The 13,230-nt window shown below is 38.5% G+C and overlaps 1 protein-coding gene across 1 annotated transcript in view; it reads left to right on the forward strand.

The window, feature by feature from the left end:
• LOC103607181 (unconventional myosin-Ib-like) overlaps positions 1-13,230 on the forward strand; it is a gene marked incomplete at its 3' end in the record, with an annotated part of 86,668 nt that overhangs the window by 24,821 nt on the left and 48,617 nt on the right. Inside the window, exon 3 of the mRNA XM_008591719.1 lies at positions 8,739-8,854. Coding sequence (XP_008589941.1) covers positions 8,739-8,854 — 116 coding nt within the window. The remainder of the gene's footprint in view (positions 1-8,738; positions 8,855-13,230) is intronic.

The following is a 13,230-nucleotide window of genomic DNA, read 5'->3' on the forward strand; positions in this document are numbered from 1 at the left end:
AAATGATATTCTGTCACTCACAGTAACATGGATGGAACTGGGAAGCCATCTTGTTAAGTAAAGTAAGTCAGGCTCAGAAGGACAAATACCTCATGATCTCACTCATATGTGGGATCTAAAAAAAAAAAATAGTGGTTCTCATAGAAGTAGAGAGTAGAATAATGGTTACCAGAGGTGAGGGGGATTGGTGGGGAGGAAAAGTAGTGGACTAACAGGTGCAAAACTATACTCATCTGTGCTAAGCGAATCATTGTGCAGTATGTGCATGTATTGGAACAACACACTATATACCCCACGAAAGTGTATGAGTAAATGTTAAACGAAACAAAACAAATTCAGTCGCTTTCATCATCTAACCCTCTCATTACACGCTGACTTCTTCAAAACTGCTTTCAGACCGAAGTTCAGACTCTGCACCCTGAAGTTGAAGGCTGTCTACAGTTTGATACCAGTGTTAATTACACATAGGATGTCTTTGTTCTAGGGAAGCTGTTTCATTCCCTGCCTCTGAAATGTGCTGGGGTAGGCCTTTGTGCCTCTCCCCAAGCTTTAATCCATGTTGTAGCATGTGTCAGAATTTCCCTTCTTTTCAAGGCTGAATAATTTTCCATTGCACGTATCTACCACATTTTATTTATCCATTCATCTGTTGTTGATAGACACTTGGGTTATTTCCCCCCTTGGTTATTATGAATAATGCTCCTATGAATATGGGTATATAAATATTTGTTTGAGTCTCTGGCAGTTTATACCTTTAAAATATATATTTTGAGGGAGACAACTATGTTAGCAAAATGAAAAAGGGGGGGATGTTCAACCATCACTTAAAACCTAAAGTCTCATTTGCCGCTCTTTGGGGGAACAATGTGTTATGTGAATCATGCCCATCCTTTTACGCCCTCTGAAGTCGTCTGTCTTTACTGGAGCTTTCTTGGACCTCTGTAGTTTGTAGTGACTTTTCCTTCATCTAAACCCAGAGCACTCATTTAGACAGTAGGATAATAAGATAATAACTCATTTAACCATGAATCCCTTAAATCCTATTTTATCTTTTTTAGTGTCTAGAGTAGTTGACCTTTGTTTTTGTTTTTGTTTTTTTTTTTTTTTGGTGGCTGGCCAGTATGGGAATTTGAACCCTTGACCTCGACCTTCCTTGTCATTATAACACTGCGCTCCAACCAACTGAGCTAACCAGCCAGCCCTGGAGTAGTTAACTGTTAAATTTTATGTTTTTCTATCCAAAAGCCGTACCTCCTAAGCTATGTTATAAACTCCTCAGGCACTCAGACCGTGTGAGATTCTTATATTTCCCACTACGCCTAACACGATGTTTTGCACAAAGTTGGCCTTTAATAAATTTGTTCCTTGATTGTTAAATGGTTGTAGCCTAAACTGGTCTAGGACTCAGTGCGATTGGGCAGCCTTGTGATGGGTTTTTACCTGAGTCCTGGCCCATCCTGGATTTGAACTGTTTTTACTTCAGAGGTAAAAGGAACATGACGTGGAGACTCTTGGAGATGGACTTAGAGGACTCCTACACCTCCTTTAATATTTTTCTATGTCTTGTTAGACTGAGTAATTAGTATTAAGTAAGTTATTTCAATAAATATTGCCTGTTACAATGCCATTTTCCTGATTTATTTCTCTGATGTTAAAAGATGATTATGATTAAATCTTTTCTATTGAGATGAAAAATTTCCCTGTAACTAGAAGATCTTTTTCTTTCTCTCCTTTTGTTTATTCCTGATGGTAAAGGATTTCAGCATTCCTAGATGGTCAGATGGGAAGCTTTTGCCCACTGGAGTAGTACCTTATTTTACAAAGATTAGAGATGTTCTCTGAGGCGTGTACAACACAAATTTCCTGTGATGAGACATTGTCCTTGGCTACTTCTTGCCAAAGCTTCCCAAGCCTAAGAGGACAGCATGGATTGTATACTCTAATGAAAAGAGAACAGATTCTTGGCTTCTAGTCTTGATTCCACTGCTGCTAGTTAATGTGCTCATTTCACTTAACTTCTTTGTGCTCCATTGTTATGGACATTAAGATAGAGAATTCATATCAATCTCATGGGGATTTAGGAATCAGTTAGTGAAAAAGTGCTGAAGTGTTTATTACAGGCCAGGACTTTAATAAGTTTGGGGATGAGTTTTTAAGGAACTCCAGAGACATGTAAACAAATAACTAAAATTCATTCTGAAGAAAAGGAAGCTGGTAGGTAGACACATTGGATGTCCAGTTAGAGCCCCAGCAAAGCAAGAGCATTAAAAATATATTTTGGAAGAATTTGTTATTTCAAAAAACATCAAAGTAGTTGTCATGGTGAAAATAGGGCACTGCAGGATTTTCTTACATGTATTTTTTGTAAACCAAAAATAGTTATAATTTTCTTTTAATTTCACATGGAGAAGTGAAATGTACACTTTTCAGGGTTTAGGACTTCTAAAGATCTTGATCTTGCCCTAGGAAGAACTATGATATAAAAGATATGAAAACTATTCTGACTTTTTGTGTATGTATACTAATATTTCATTGATCTGGCGTTGTGGAGGAATGTTCCATATTTTTGAGAGTCACAAACTATTAAAGCTGTGCTTCAATATTTAACTTTTTGGTTAGGTAGCCTTCCAAAATGTATTACATATTTCCTTATCATCAAAAGTAGATTCTCTCTCTCATTTTGGCCATTGATTATTATGCTGTGTTCTGGCTCAGGGCTATTACAAAGCTCTCAGGGCCAGTGGAGCCATGGGGCTGTTGGGTCTTACTGTGAACATTTTTATACTTTTAGAATTATTTCGATTACTTCTTTTTTTCTTTGTTAGTCATTCCCACCCCTTCCCATCTCTATCTCTTATCTTCTTTACCAACTACCTCTTTTTCTCTCTTCCTTTTGTATTAGTGGCCATTGTTTCTTCCCTTACTGTGGGAGTTCTTAAACTGATGTGTAAACTCTGTAAATTTTTATGTGCATGTTATATATGTGCTTTTCCAGGAAAAGGTTCATAGCTCTTGTTGGCATCTCAAAGGGATCAACCACTTAAAAAAAAAAAAGGTGCAGGAAATTATTTAGTGGGTTTAACAGCAGTTAAAAATTTTTTGTAATGAATAGAATTGAACAAAAAATATCAGTGTATCACTTATAGTGAGGGTATTTTTTCCTTGGAAGTTAGGTATGTGTGTATGCATGTAAGAGACACGCATGCACTTTATTTCCTACAATGAGTCATCATCAGACATTTGAAATACACTGCTATAGAATGGCCTTCTTGGCCTCCCCCAATTTACAGATGTTGCTGCTGTTTTTCTGTAGTGTATTGAGATATATCATATGCCAAGTTTATTAGAAATGTGGCTAAAGTGAAAGTAAATGAGGCTAGAAGAATTTTTCTTTTCTTTTTGAAATGTTTTCAGAATTAATGATATAGGAATATTTAAAAGAGATGGTGAGATAGAACATAGGCCAACAGCGGCACTAGAATGGTTGTTGCAGTTGAGAGTAAAACCTGGGCCTGATGAGTCCTGAAGCTGAGGGCCACAAGCAGTTGTTTTCAACCCTGGTCACACATTAGTTTTTCTGGGGTCTCTTTAAAAACTACTGATCCCTGTTCCCTCTCCAGACCATTGAAATAGAATCTCTGAGACTCAGTTCTGTAAGAACTTTCTTAGAGATTAAAATGCATATAGGTTATATATTTAGGTTATATATTTGCACTGCTCAGGGGACTTTCTTTCAGGTAGGTTCTGAATTGTGGTCTGGAGAATAGAGGTTGCTAGATTGTCCTTCAGAAAAGACCAGTTTCCACTGTCCCCACAACAGGAATATTTGGGTATTATTTGGTTATTCACAAGGCGTCTGTTTTGGAATGCTGGAGATACTTGAAATATGAAGATGGAGCTGGTTTTGACTTAGGAATGTTTGCACATTCTTGATATAATGTCTGCCCTTGAGAAGTGAAAGATAAACTTGCTAATTGACTTTGCCATTTGTAGAAAGGTAGAGCTTTTCCCTCTCCTTCTTCCCTTTCTCTTCTCTTTCTCGTTCCTGTCTCTTCTGTCTCTCTTCCTTTTCCCCTCCTAGATGTCAGAGGCTGGTCCCACAGGGCAGTGGGATGGAGAAAGCTCTCGACTGTCGTGGCAGTGGTGGTGTGGACATGCCTGGGACCTTGGGGTGCTGAGGTGTAGGAGCGTGGAGGTGGTGAGCCAGGAAATGGCTGGAGTGGCTACTTCATGAGTTAGTTTAACCGTCCTTTTTAGAGCATGATACAAAAAGAAGATACCAACTTTAAATAGTATATAGTTGTTTGTTAAAAAAAGGAAGATATATATTATTCATAAGTCCAAATGTAAATTGATATCAAAATGAACTGTCTGGTCACTATTGTTCTGGTCCCTGAAAAAGAGATTTAGTATTGTGCTGCAGTTCACTGAACGTAGAATGGGTTGCTGTCTAAAACTAGAGTAGGATTTTAACCCCCACCCACCCAGTCAGCAGCTATCAGGAATGTCTTTCTGTGTCTCAGAGAAAGGAGAGTTGTGACTGTGAACATTTGAGTTGTTGTACTGGCACACGTGGGAATATTTCAGTCTTTGGCTAATGCACACGGAACCTTCAAGGAAGAAACTCATAGACAGCAAGGGCAGGTATATAGTAGAGGACAAACCTATTAGGAGTTAAAGCTTAGAGGATACATATCTGAACCATATATAGTCATATTTCCGTATCCACAGGAGATTGGTTCCAGGACCACCGAAGATACCAAAATCCGTGGATGCTCAAGTCCCTTATATAAAGTGGCATAGTATTTGCATATAACCTATGCACATCTTCCCATATACTTAATGCAATTTAAATGCTATGTAAATAGTTGTTATACTGTATTTTTTTTATTTGTATTTCTTTATCGGTTTTTTAAAAAAATTTTTTTTCCTGAATATTTTTGATATGTGGTTGGTTGAATCCATGGGTATGGAACTTGCGGATATAGAGGGCTAACTGTATGTAAAGTGGAGTGGAGAGAATGAAGTTTCTTTTAATGTTTGCTTATTTAGATTGATAAGGCTTCTCCTGCTTGGCTCCATTTTGGATTTATTGAGCCATGTAGGTGTATTGTTATTGTTATACAGTTATCATTGCTGTGTAACAAGCCCAGAAATTAAAGCCTTAAGACAATAGCCACTTATTTGCTCACAATTCTCTGGGATAGCACTTTAGGCTGAGTTCATCTTTGCATATCTTCTGCTGGTCTCACCTGGGATCACTCGTGGCTTTAGGCATCTGGTGGCCTACCTGGGGCTGCATGGTTTAGGATGGCCTTACTCACATGTCTAAGAGTTAGCAGGCTAACTTGGCTCTCTTTGTCACCTCTCCAACAGGCTAGCTCCAGTTCACTCACATCATGGCTTCCAGCCACAGTCATCAACAAAGGGGACACATCCATCGTAATACACAAATGCTCTTCAAGCCTCTGCTTGTGTCTCATTTGCTAATGTCTCTCTGGTGAATTTAAATCACATGTACAGGTCCAGATGCAAGGGGTGGAGAAATAAACTCTACCTCTTGATAGAAAGAGTGGCAAAGTCACATTTCAAAGACGGTGGGCATACAGGGATGGAAGGAATTGTTCTGGCCATGTTTCCAAACAATTTACCACAGTAAGACAGGAAACATGAGGAGAAAGGATATAGTTTAAGGATTTGTTCAATGACAAACGTGGCATACAGGCTTAAAAACAGTAGGCACTTTATATAGTATATTTGGTATTATATTTCAACATAAGAGTAATTGTATTAGAATCATTAGCTTGTACCATTCACTTTCTTAGTGATGAACATACCCTGTGCAAATCAGTCTTTCAATTAAATGTTTATTGGACATCTCAATGGGCCAGACACTGTTCTAGGTGATAGGGACACAGCTGGGGGAAAAAAGCACACGTAATTCAATATGTATAAAAGTCAGAAGTAACAGAAACTTGCAACTTATTAGTGTGGCTTTTGGTTGTGAATTTGAGGCAGCAGAGTTTGTTCTGTATGCAAGAATGCCACAGAAGCAGATTTTTATCAAGACTTTAGCCTCTGCAAAGTTTGGTTTTAAAGAGCAACTCAATAATTGGTTTCTCTGTTAATAGTAAATCTGTATATTTTAAAAATTATCACATCTAAGAAATTACCTATAAAGGGAGAAGGATTCAAGTACTTTTCCTAAAGAAGGCTGATCTTTTAATCAACAGATATTAAAGGAATAAGCAGTGGTTATATTTTTATATCTACCAATGTAACTAATTCTAAGGTATTATTTAGAAGTTATTCAGATAACTATTCAGTCTCGAGCATCTCCCATCTACCTGCCAGGTGGTTTGCAGTGTGAGGATGACCAGGAAACCTTGAGAAAGTCTTGGCTACATGGGACCAGTTAGGAAACTCGGAGTCATCTTTTGTCAGGCCAAATTAATTGGGTCCTAGTGATAGAATGTCAGAAATAAATGCAAAAAGTTGCATGGGAACTTTTATAACAGCAGTCTTGTTCACCCTTGATAAGATTATATTCTTATAGGATGAAAGTTGTTATAAAAATGACTTGTTCAGTTTTCCAGGTTGGGAGAAAGTCTTTTATAATTAATCATGACCCGTGTAAAAAAATCAAAACATTTCCGTTGTTTCTTTATTTTCTATTGTGTTTAACTTTCTAGAAAGCTCTAACAGTCTCCTTTAATCCCAGTGGTAGCAATACTGGAAAAACTTGTTACTCTAAAAATGCTACCTTTTGTTGGATGACATTGGAAAGGTGAGGAAGTTGGAGGTGATCCCCCCCCCTTGCTTTTTCCTTTGCTTTATGAACCTTTTTCTTTCTTTTAAAAATTTTTGTCACTTACATAATTTTTTGATATCTTTTTTCCCTCTTCTATCTTTATGATGTTGAAACTGAAAGGAAAAATGGAGCTGCCAAGATGAGTTACAGTTACGGGACTTTTGCTTATGACATTGTGCTAGGCATTGTGCAAAGTGAACTAAACCAACAGTGTTCGTGCTGCCAAGAACTGAAGGGCAAAGTAGAAAGGAAGATAAATAGGTTCTGGTTTGCTGTGCAGGAAGGTTAACATCTGTTAAAATACAGCATTCAGGGCCAGCCCTGTGGCTCACTTGGGAGAGTGTGGCGCTGGTAGCGCCGAGGCCGCGAGTTTGGATCCTATATAGGGATGGCTGGTGCACTCACTGGCTGAGCGTGGTGCAGACCACACCGTGCCGAGGGTTGCGATCCCCTTACTAGTCCAAAAATAAATAAATAAATAAAAATAAAATACAGCATTCATCCTTCAGAAAGTACATTTATTTATTTTTTCCTTTTTGTCTTTTTTCGTGACCGGCAACGGATCGCAACCCTCAGTGTCGCGCCTGTACCGGACTGGGACCGGCAACGGGATCGCAACCCTTGGTGTTGCGCTCGCACCTCGCTCAGCCAGTGAGCGGCTGGTCTGTATGTGGGATCCGAACCCTCGGCGGGAGCGCCACCGCACTCCTAAGCGGCACACTGTAGCAGTGCGCCACCAGGCCGGCCCAGAAAGTACATTTAAATTTCGCATTAAATTAAATCCAACATTAAATGTAAATTTGACATTAAGTGTACTTTCTTCCAGTAAGTACCTTTAAATTCTGATATTACAGTACATTAGATATACTGTAATATGAAGTTATGTTGTTTGAATGCTCAAGGGATGACTGTAGCTCTAACCTTGAACTGTATGTGATCTGAGCTCATTGGAGAGATTGGCAGGTTTATATGAGGGAAGCACAACGTGAAGGCTCTATTGGTTAGGTATCGGTGTGGGTAGGGAGGAGGGGAGCCCCTGAGTTACTGTTGACTGAAACAGATGGATAACAGTGAAAAAAGACAGAAACAAAAGCTCTAACTGGAATCAGGGGCAGCGTGTCTCTTGCTCACAATTAGCAGTAGTTGGTGACGAAATTTTTGGCAAGTGTAACAGGGCTTTGGAGAGCTCTTATTCAGAACCAGAAGTTAATCTAGAGATTTATTTTGAAAAGTATTTTAAAGGTATGGATCTATGCTCCCCATTTGTCAGCAATACAAATAAACAATATTGACCATCTGTCTTCAGACATGCAAAGTATTCTTGAAAAGTATAAAATAAAGCTGTATGTCTTAGTCTGCTTTGTGTTGCTTTAATAGAATACCTGAGACTTGGTAATTTATAAAGAAAAGAGTCTTATTTGTCTCCAATTCTGGAGGCAGGGAAGGTCCAAGAATCATGGAGCTGGTGTCTGCTGGGTTTCTGCTAAGGGCTTTTGTGCTGGGTCATAATGTGGTGGAAGGTCAAAGGGGAGGCAGCCACTACGATGGGACCAAACACAAAGGGTGTCTGCTTTATAATGACCTGCTCTTGCCGAAAATCATCTTTTCCCCAAGAACTGATCCAGTGTTATGAGAGTGAGAACTCTCTCACTACCTTGAGAACTGCAGTAAGCCACCCAGGAGGGCAGAGCCCCCATGACCCAGCTGCCTCCCACTGGGCCCCGCCTCCTGACACTGTCACTTTGGGGATCAAATTCCAACATGAGTTTTGGCAGAGACAAACCACATCCAAACTGTAGCACCACAGAACTAGTGTTTTTAAAAAGATGAAAACTTTTTAAAAGGATGAAACTGTCCAACGCTAAAGTTTAAGATGTTAAAATACGTCCTGTGTGCTAATGGGTATATTTTACTCTTTCTTTTGCAGACATACATTGGAAGTGTGGTTATATCTGTTAACCCATACCGGTCCTTGCCCATTTATTCACCAGAGAAAGTGGAAGATTACAGGAATAGGAATTTTTATGAACTGAGCCCTCACATGTAAGTGCTGTATTAAAGCATTAATTTTCTCTTTTACTCCAGAGATGTGTAGTTGACAGATGTGTGCAGCTGTCTCCTTTGAGTCTCAGGAAAATGTTCTAGTCATTTTTTTAAAAATCAGATAAAGGAATGTAGAAGTTAATTGTTGTGCTTGGTTTTAAATTTTAAAAAAGGCAGAATACTTCATTTGGTGTCAGACTCTTTAAGTTCTGAAATATTTGGGTTCAGCATGTAAAATGTTTTCTGTTAAAAATTCTGTGTAAATAGCAGCTGCTGCTAATTATTTTTGCAAATAAAACAAGAATGTGCATTGTTTATTATATAAAGAGCCCAAGCAGCATTTTCTAGTCTTGTTGGGCTGAGAAAGATCCTAAGTATTGGGTGTGTGGTGGTATTTGGGTAAAAGGACTAAACAATACCTTTAATTTATAATCTTCGTGTACATTGTTCACCAGATGCGTGCGATAGGCCAATGATTTCACCTTCTTTGAAGTTAGTCACTAGTCTGATTTTTCTGAAAAAGGTCACTTATTAGTGCAAATCATTCCTTCACAATACATGTAGATTCCATTTGTCTACTCTTTCAAGGTAAGTTCTTTGTTGATGTGCTTAAGAGATGCCGAAATGATTCTGCCAATTTATACCACTAGAATTTAGTTTTCTAGTCTGAATGACTGAAAAATAACACTGGGAAAGTTTTCTTGGGTTTGGTGGATCAGTGGCAGAACTGAGTTCTTAGACTCTAGAACTTTTGATTCCCCAAATAAAAATGTCTGAAAAAGAAAAAATTAGGAGAATACCCAGAAATGATATAAACAATACCTTACACTTTTGACTTCTCAAGTTATGTTACACTTACTGATACCCAAGACAAGTATGTTCACTGTTGACATTCTCATGTCCACTATTGAGTTTAAAGAGAAGGAAAAGAGAATGATGCCTAGCTGGGCATCAGAGACCTCTCCACTTGTTACTTAGGCAGAAGCATTTCCTGCCCCTTCCTGTGGCCATGCGAGTGTTTTACTAGAATTCATGTTCTCCTTATTGCCAGGATCTTCCACTGGCCCATGAAGTCTTACAGAGAGACATTAGTAGATGAAATATAATGCTTTTTATGTGATAAACTGTTGAATGTGGGGTTAGAATATTTGGGAACTGCTGCTGAACGCTGGATTGGGACTAATGTATGCAAAAGTGCATTGAAGGGTGTCAAGAGCTGCTCGAGGCTACATTATTTATCATTACTACCATTATTATTACCTTTTAGCAATAGCTTTGTTCTCTCTCTCTCAAAACAGATGACATGCTGCAAACAACCGCAAATTGTCATGCAATATATATAAATATGTGTTCCTGTAAATATCAGTGGAGAAATATTTGGAAAATGTCTTGACTGTGGAAAGGATTTATTGGTGATTGGGGTATGGAGGGGGGCATTTGAGTATGCTTAAGCTGCCAAATTGTAGTCACTTCTGGAATTTGGAGGTTTTTTTTTGTTTGTTTGTTTTTTAAGCAAAATCAGTAGTTCTCAAGCAGAGGTGATTTTTGCCCTTCAAGGTACATTTGATGATGACTGGAGACATTTTGGGTTGTCACAGTTGGGGGTAGGAGGGTGTTACTAGTGGGTTGAGGTCAGGGATGCTGCTAAATGTCCTATAATGCACATGACAGTCCCCCACAATAAAGAACTATCTGCTAACCATGTCAGTAGTGCCTAGGTTGAGAAACCTCGAACTAAAGTGAAAGAACCTACAGAAAGTCTTAGTTGTGTCCTAGCAGTAAAGGATTTTCTCTGTACTATTAAAGATCAGCTCTATTAATTTTGATAGAAAATAGAATCTAATAATTAAGGAATCTGTATATATCATTAAAGATTTAAGTAATTTGTGAAGATAATTATTAAAAACTGTGAATAGTATAGATTTTACCAATCAGGCAGATTCTGATTATTACATTTTCTTCTGGAAGTTAAGTTTTTTGCAAGTGATCTTGTTTCACTTTGCCTTAAGAAAAATAAAATCTGAAATTTGTTTTATAAAGTTATCCCTATGTTAAGCCCTTGTGATGAAGTACTTTATTTGATGCTTGAATATTTATTTTATATTTTAAGCTTTGAAGCCATGCTTCTCAAAGTATGATGATTGGATCAGCCGTGTCAGAATCCCCTAGGGACTTAATGAAAAATCTGGTTTCCTAGTTCTTACCTCTAACAAGCCAGGATTCTACATTTTTCACAAGCTTTCTGGGTGATTTTTATGAACACATAAGTTTGAGAACATGTTGTTTTGGATCTATATTTACAAATGTTTTCTGTACCCTTTTTTTTTTTTTTTTTTGCCTTTTTGTCTTTTTTTGTGACCGGCAATGGATCGCAACCCTCAGTGTTGCGCCCGTACCGGACCGGGACCGGCTACGGGATCGCAACCCTCGGTGTTGCCCCCGCTCCTCGCTCAGCCAGTGAGCAGCCGGTCTGTATGTGGGATCCGAACCCTTGGCGGGAGCGCCGCTGCGCTTCCCAAGCGGCGCACTGCAGCAGTGCGCCACCGGGCCGGCCCTTCTGTACCCTTTTTAATTACATCCCTCAAATTGTGATCTTTCACAATAATAGTAACAACAATATTAATAAAAATAGCTAGTATTTATTGAGTACTTACTATCTGCAGGCACTGCTCTAAATACTTTACATGTGTTATAACTCATTTCATTCTCTAGATAGTCCTGTGAGGTAGGTACTACTAAAGATGGGGATATTGTCACAGAAAGATCAAGTACTTTATCCAAAGCCACACCACTGGAGGGGGAGTGGAGCCACAGTGTAGACACAGTCATCTGCTGCTCTTCTCAGCTGGAAATGGGCTCACCATTTTTATGGCAGGGCCTCTTACTGTGTACTTCCATCCTGCTTGTGTTTCTGCACCCCAGGCCCTCCAAGATAATCTTGACTGTGCCTCAGTTTACCTTGAGAGGCTGTCCACATGCCATTTTTCCATTTATAGCTTAAATCTCCATTTTGAGGATGTTTAGATATATAATGTTTATGTAAATAGAGAATGTTTAGTAGAAGTATAGATGTTCATGCTCCACAGTATCCATTTTTACCCTTGCCCCTGAAAGAATCCTGTAGGAGGCAACATGGCAGTGCCATCCTGGTTCACCCCTCTCCCCCCCAAGGAAAACAACCATCACCAGTAACAAAGTAAATTCTCAATATACTTAGGATAAAGAAAAAGTCTTCTTACCATGGCCTACAAAACCCTGTACATGGTGTGCAAGATACAGCTTTTCTTGCCTTGATCTTTCAGTCTTCAGTCTCACCACACTTCCTCCCACCGCAGCATCTTTGCACATTCTGTGCCTTCTACCAGGAATACTTTTTCCTCTCTCTTCCCCAGAGCAACTCCTGTTCTTCCTTCAGACCTCAGATGGCATTAGACCTCCTCAGGGACCAAGACCCTTCCCTCACCCGCTCCCTGCGGAGGCCAGGTCTCTTGTACTTGTCACAGTTGCAACTTAATAAATGTTAATTGTAATTATTAACAACATAACAAATGTTAATTACAATTTAACATTTATTAAATTGTAACTGACAAGAATTATTTGACCTGGAATATAGTAATGGTTCAGAAAAAGGCATTGAAGAGGACTTGGGTTCAAGTACCAGCTCTTCCATTTATAAGCTATGTAATGTTGAGCAAATTACTGAAAGAAACTTCAACTCGGGGAAATTAAGTAGTTTGCTTTGTTCAATGGGAAAATAATTATTAACTCATTGGGTTTTTGTGAGGGATAAATAACTATTGATATTTAGATAATACTATTTAGATAATCTGGTATATATGTAAAGTGCTTATCTTGGAATCTGCCATAGCCCTGTGGTAAAGGATAGCTACTGCTCTTAACAATGATAATTATAATAATCGTTGTAATAATAAGTTACGTGGAACACATTTCTAACATTCTTACATGCTCTTTCTTGCCGCTTTCTTCCTGGTGGGACATTTTCCACTTCCTTTAATGCATTTCCCTGCATTATTCTTTGTGAATGCCCATCTTCGACAGTAACTTCAAAAAAAGTCAATGCTAACTTGGTTCCTAGACTGACATTCTCAAATAGGATGTTTGTGACATAAAAGGGTAAGATGGCTTTAGCTTTTGATGCGCTCTAACTGTAACCATTTCAAGAATTTGGTTCCAATTTGAACAGAAAATAACTTAGGCAGATGCTCAGACTATATACTTTGAAAAATTTGCAAATTAATTTACCCCAAATTACATTTGGAATTCAATTTGAGCTGTTGTTCATTGTCACTCTGCAAAGGCATCCAGGTATTTTTTTGAAGGTATCTTGAATTTATCTTTCTTTAAATTTCAGACAG

The sequence above is a fragment of the Galeopterus variegatus genome, unplaced genomic scaffold (assembly GCF_000696425.1).
Source record: "Galeopterus variegatus unplaced genomic scaffold, G_variegatus-3.0.2 Scaffold7216, whole genome shotgun sequence".
NCBI lineage: Eukaryota > Metazoa > Chordata > Mammalia > Dermoptera > Cynocephalidae > Galeopterus > Galeopterus variegatus.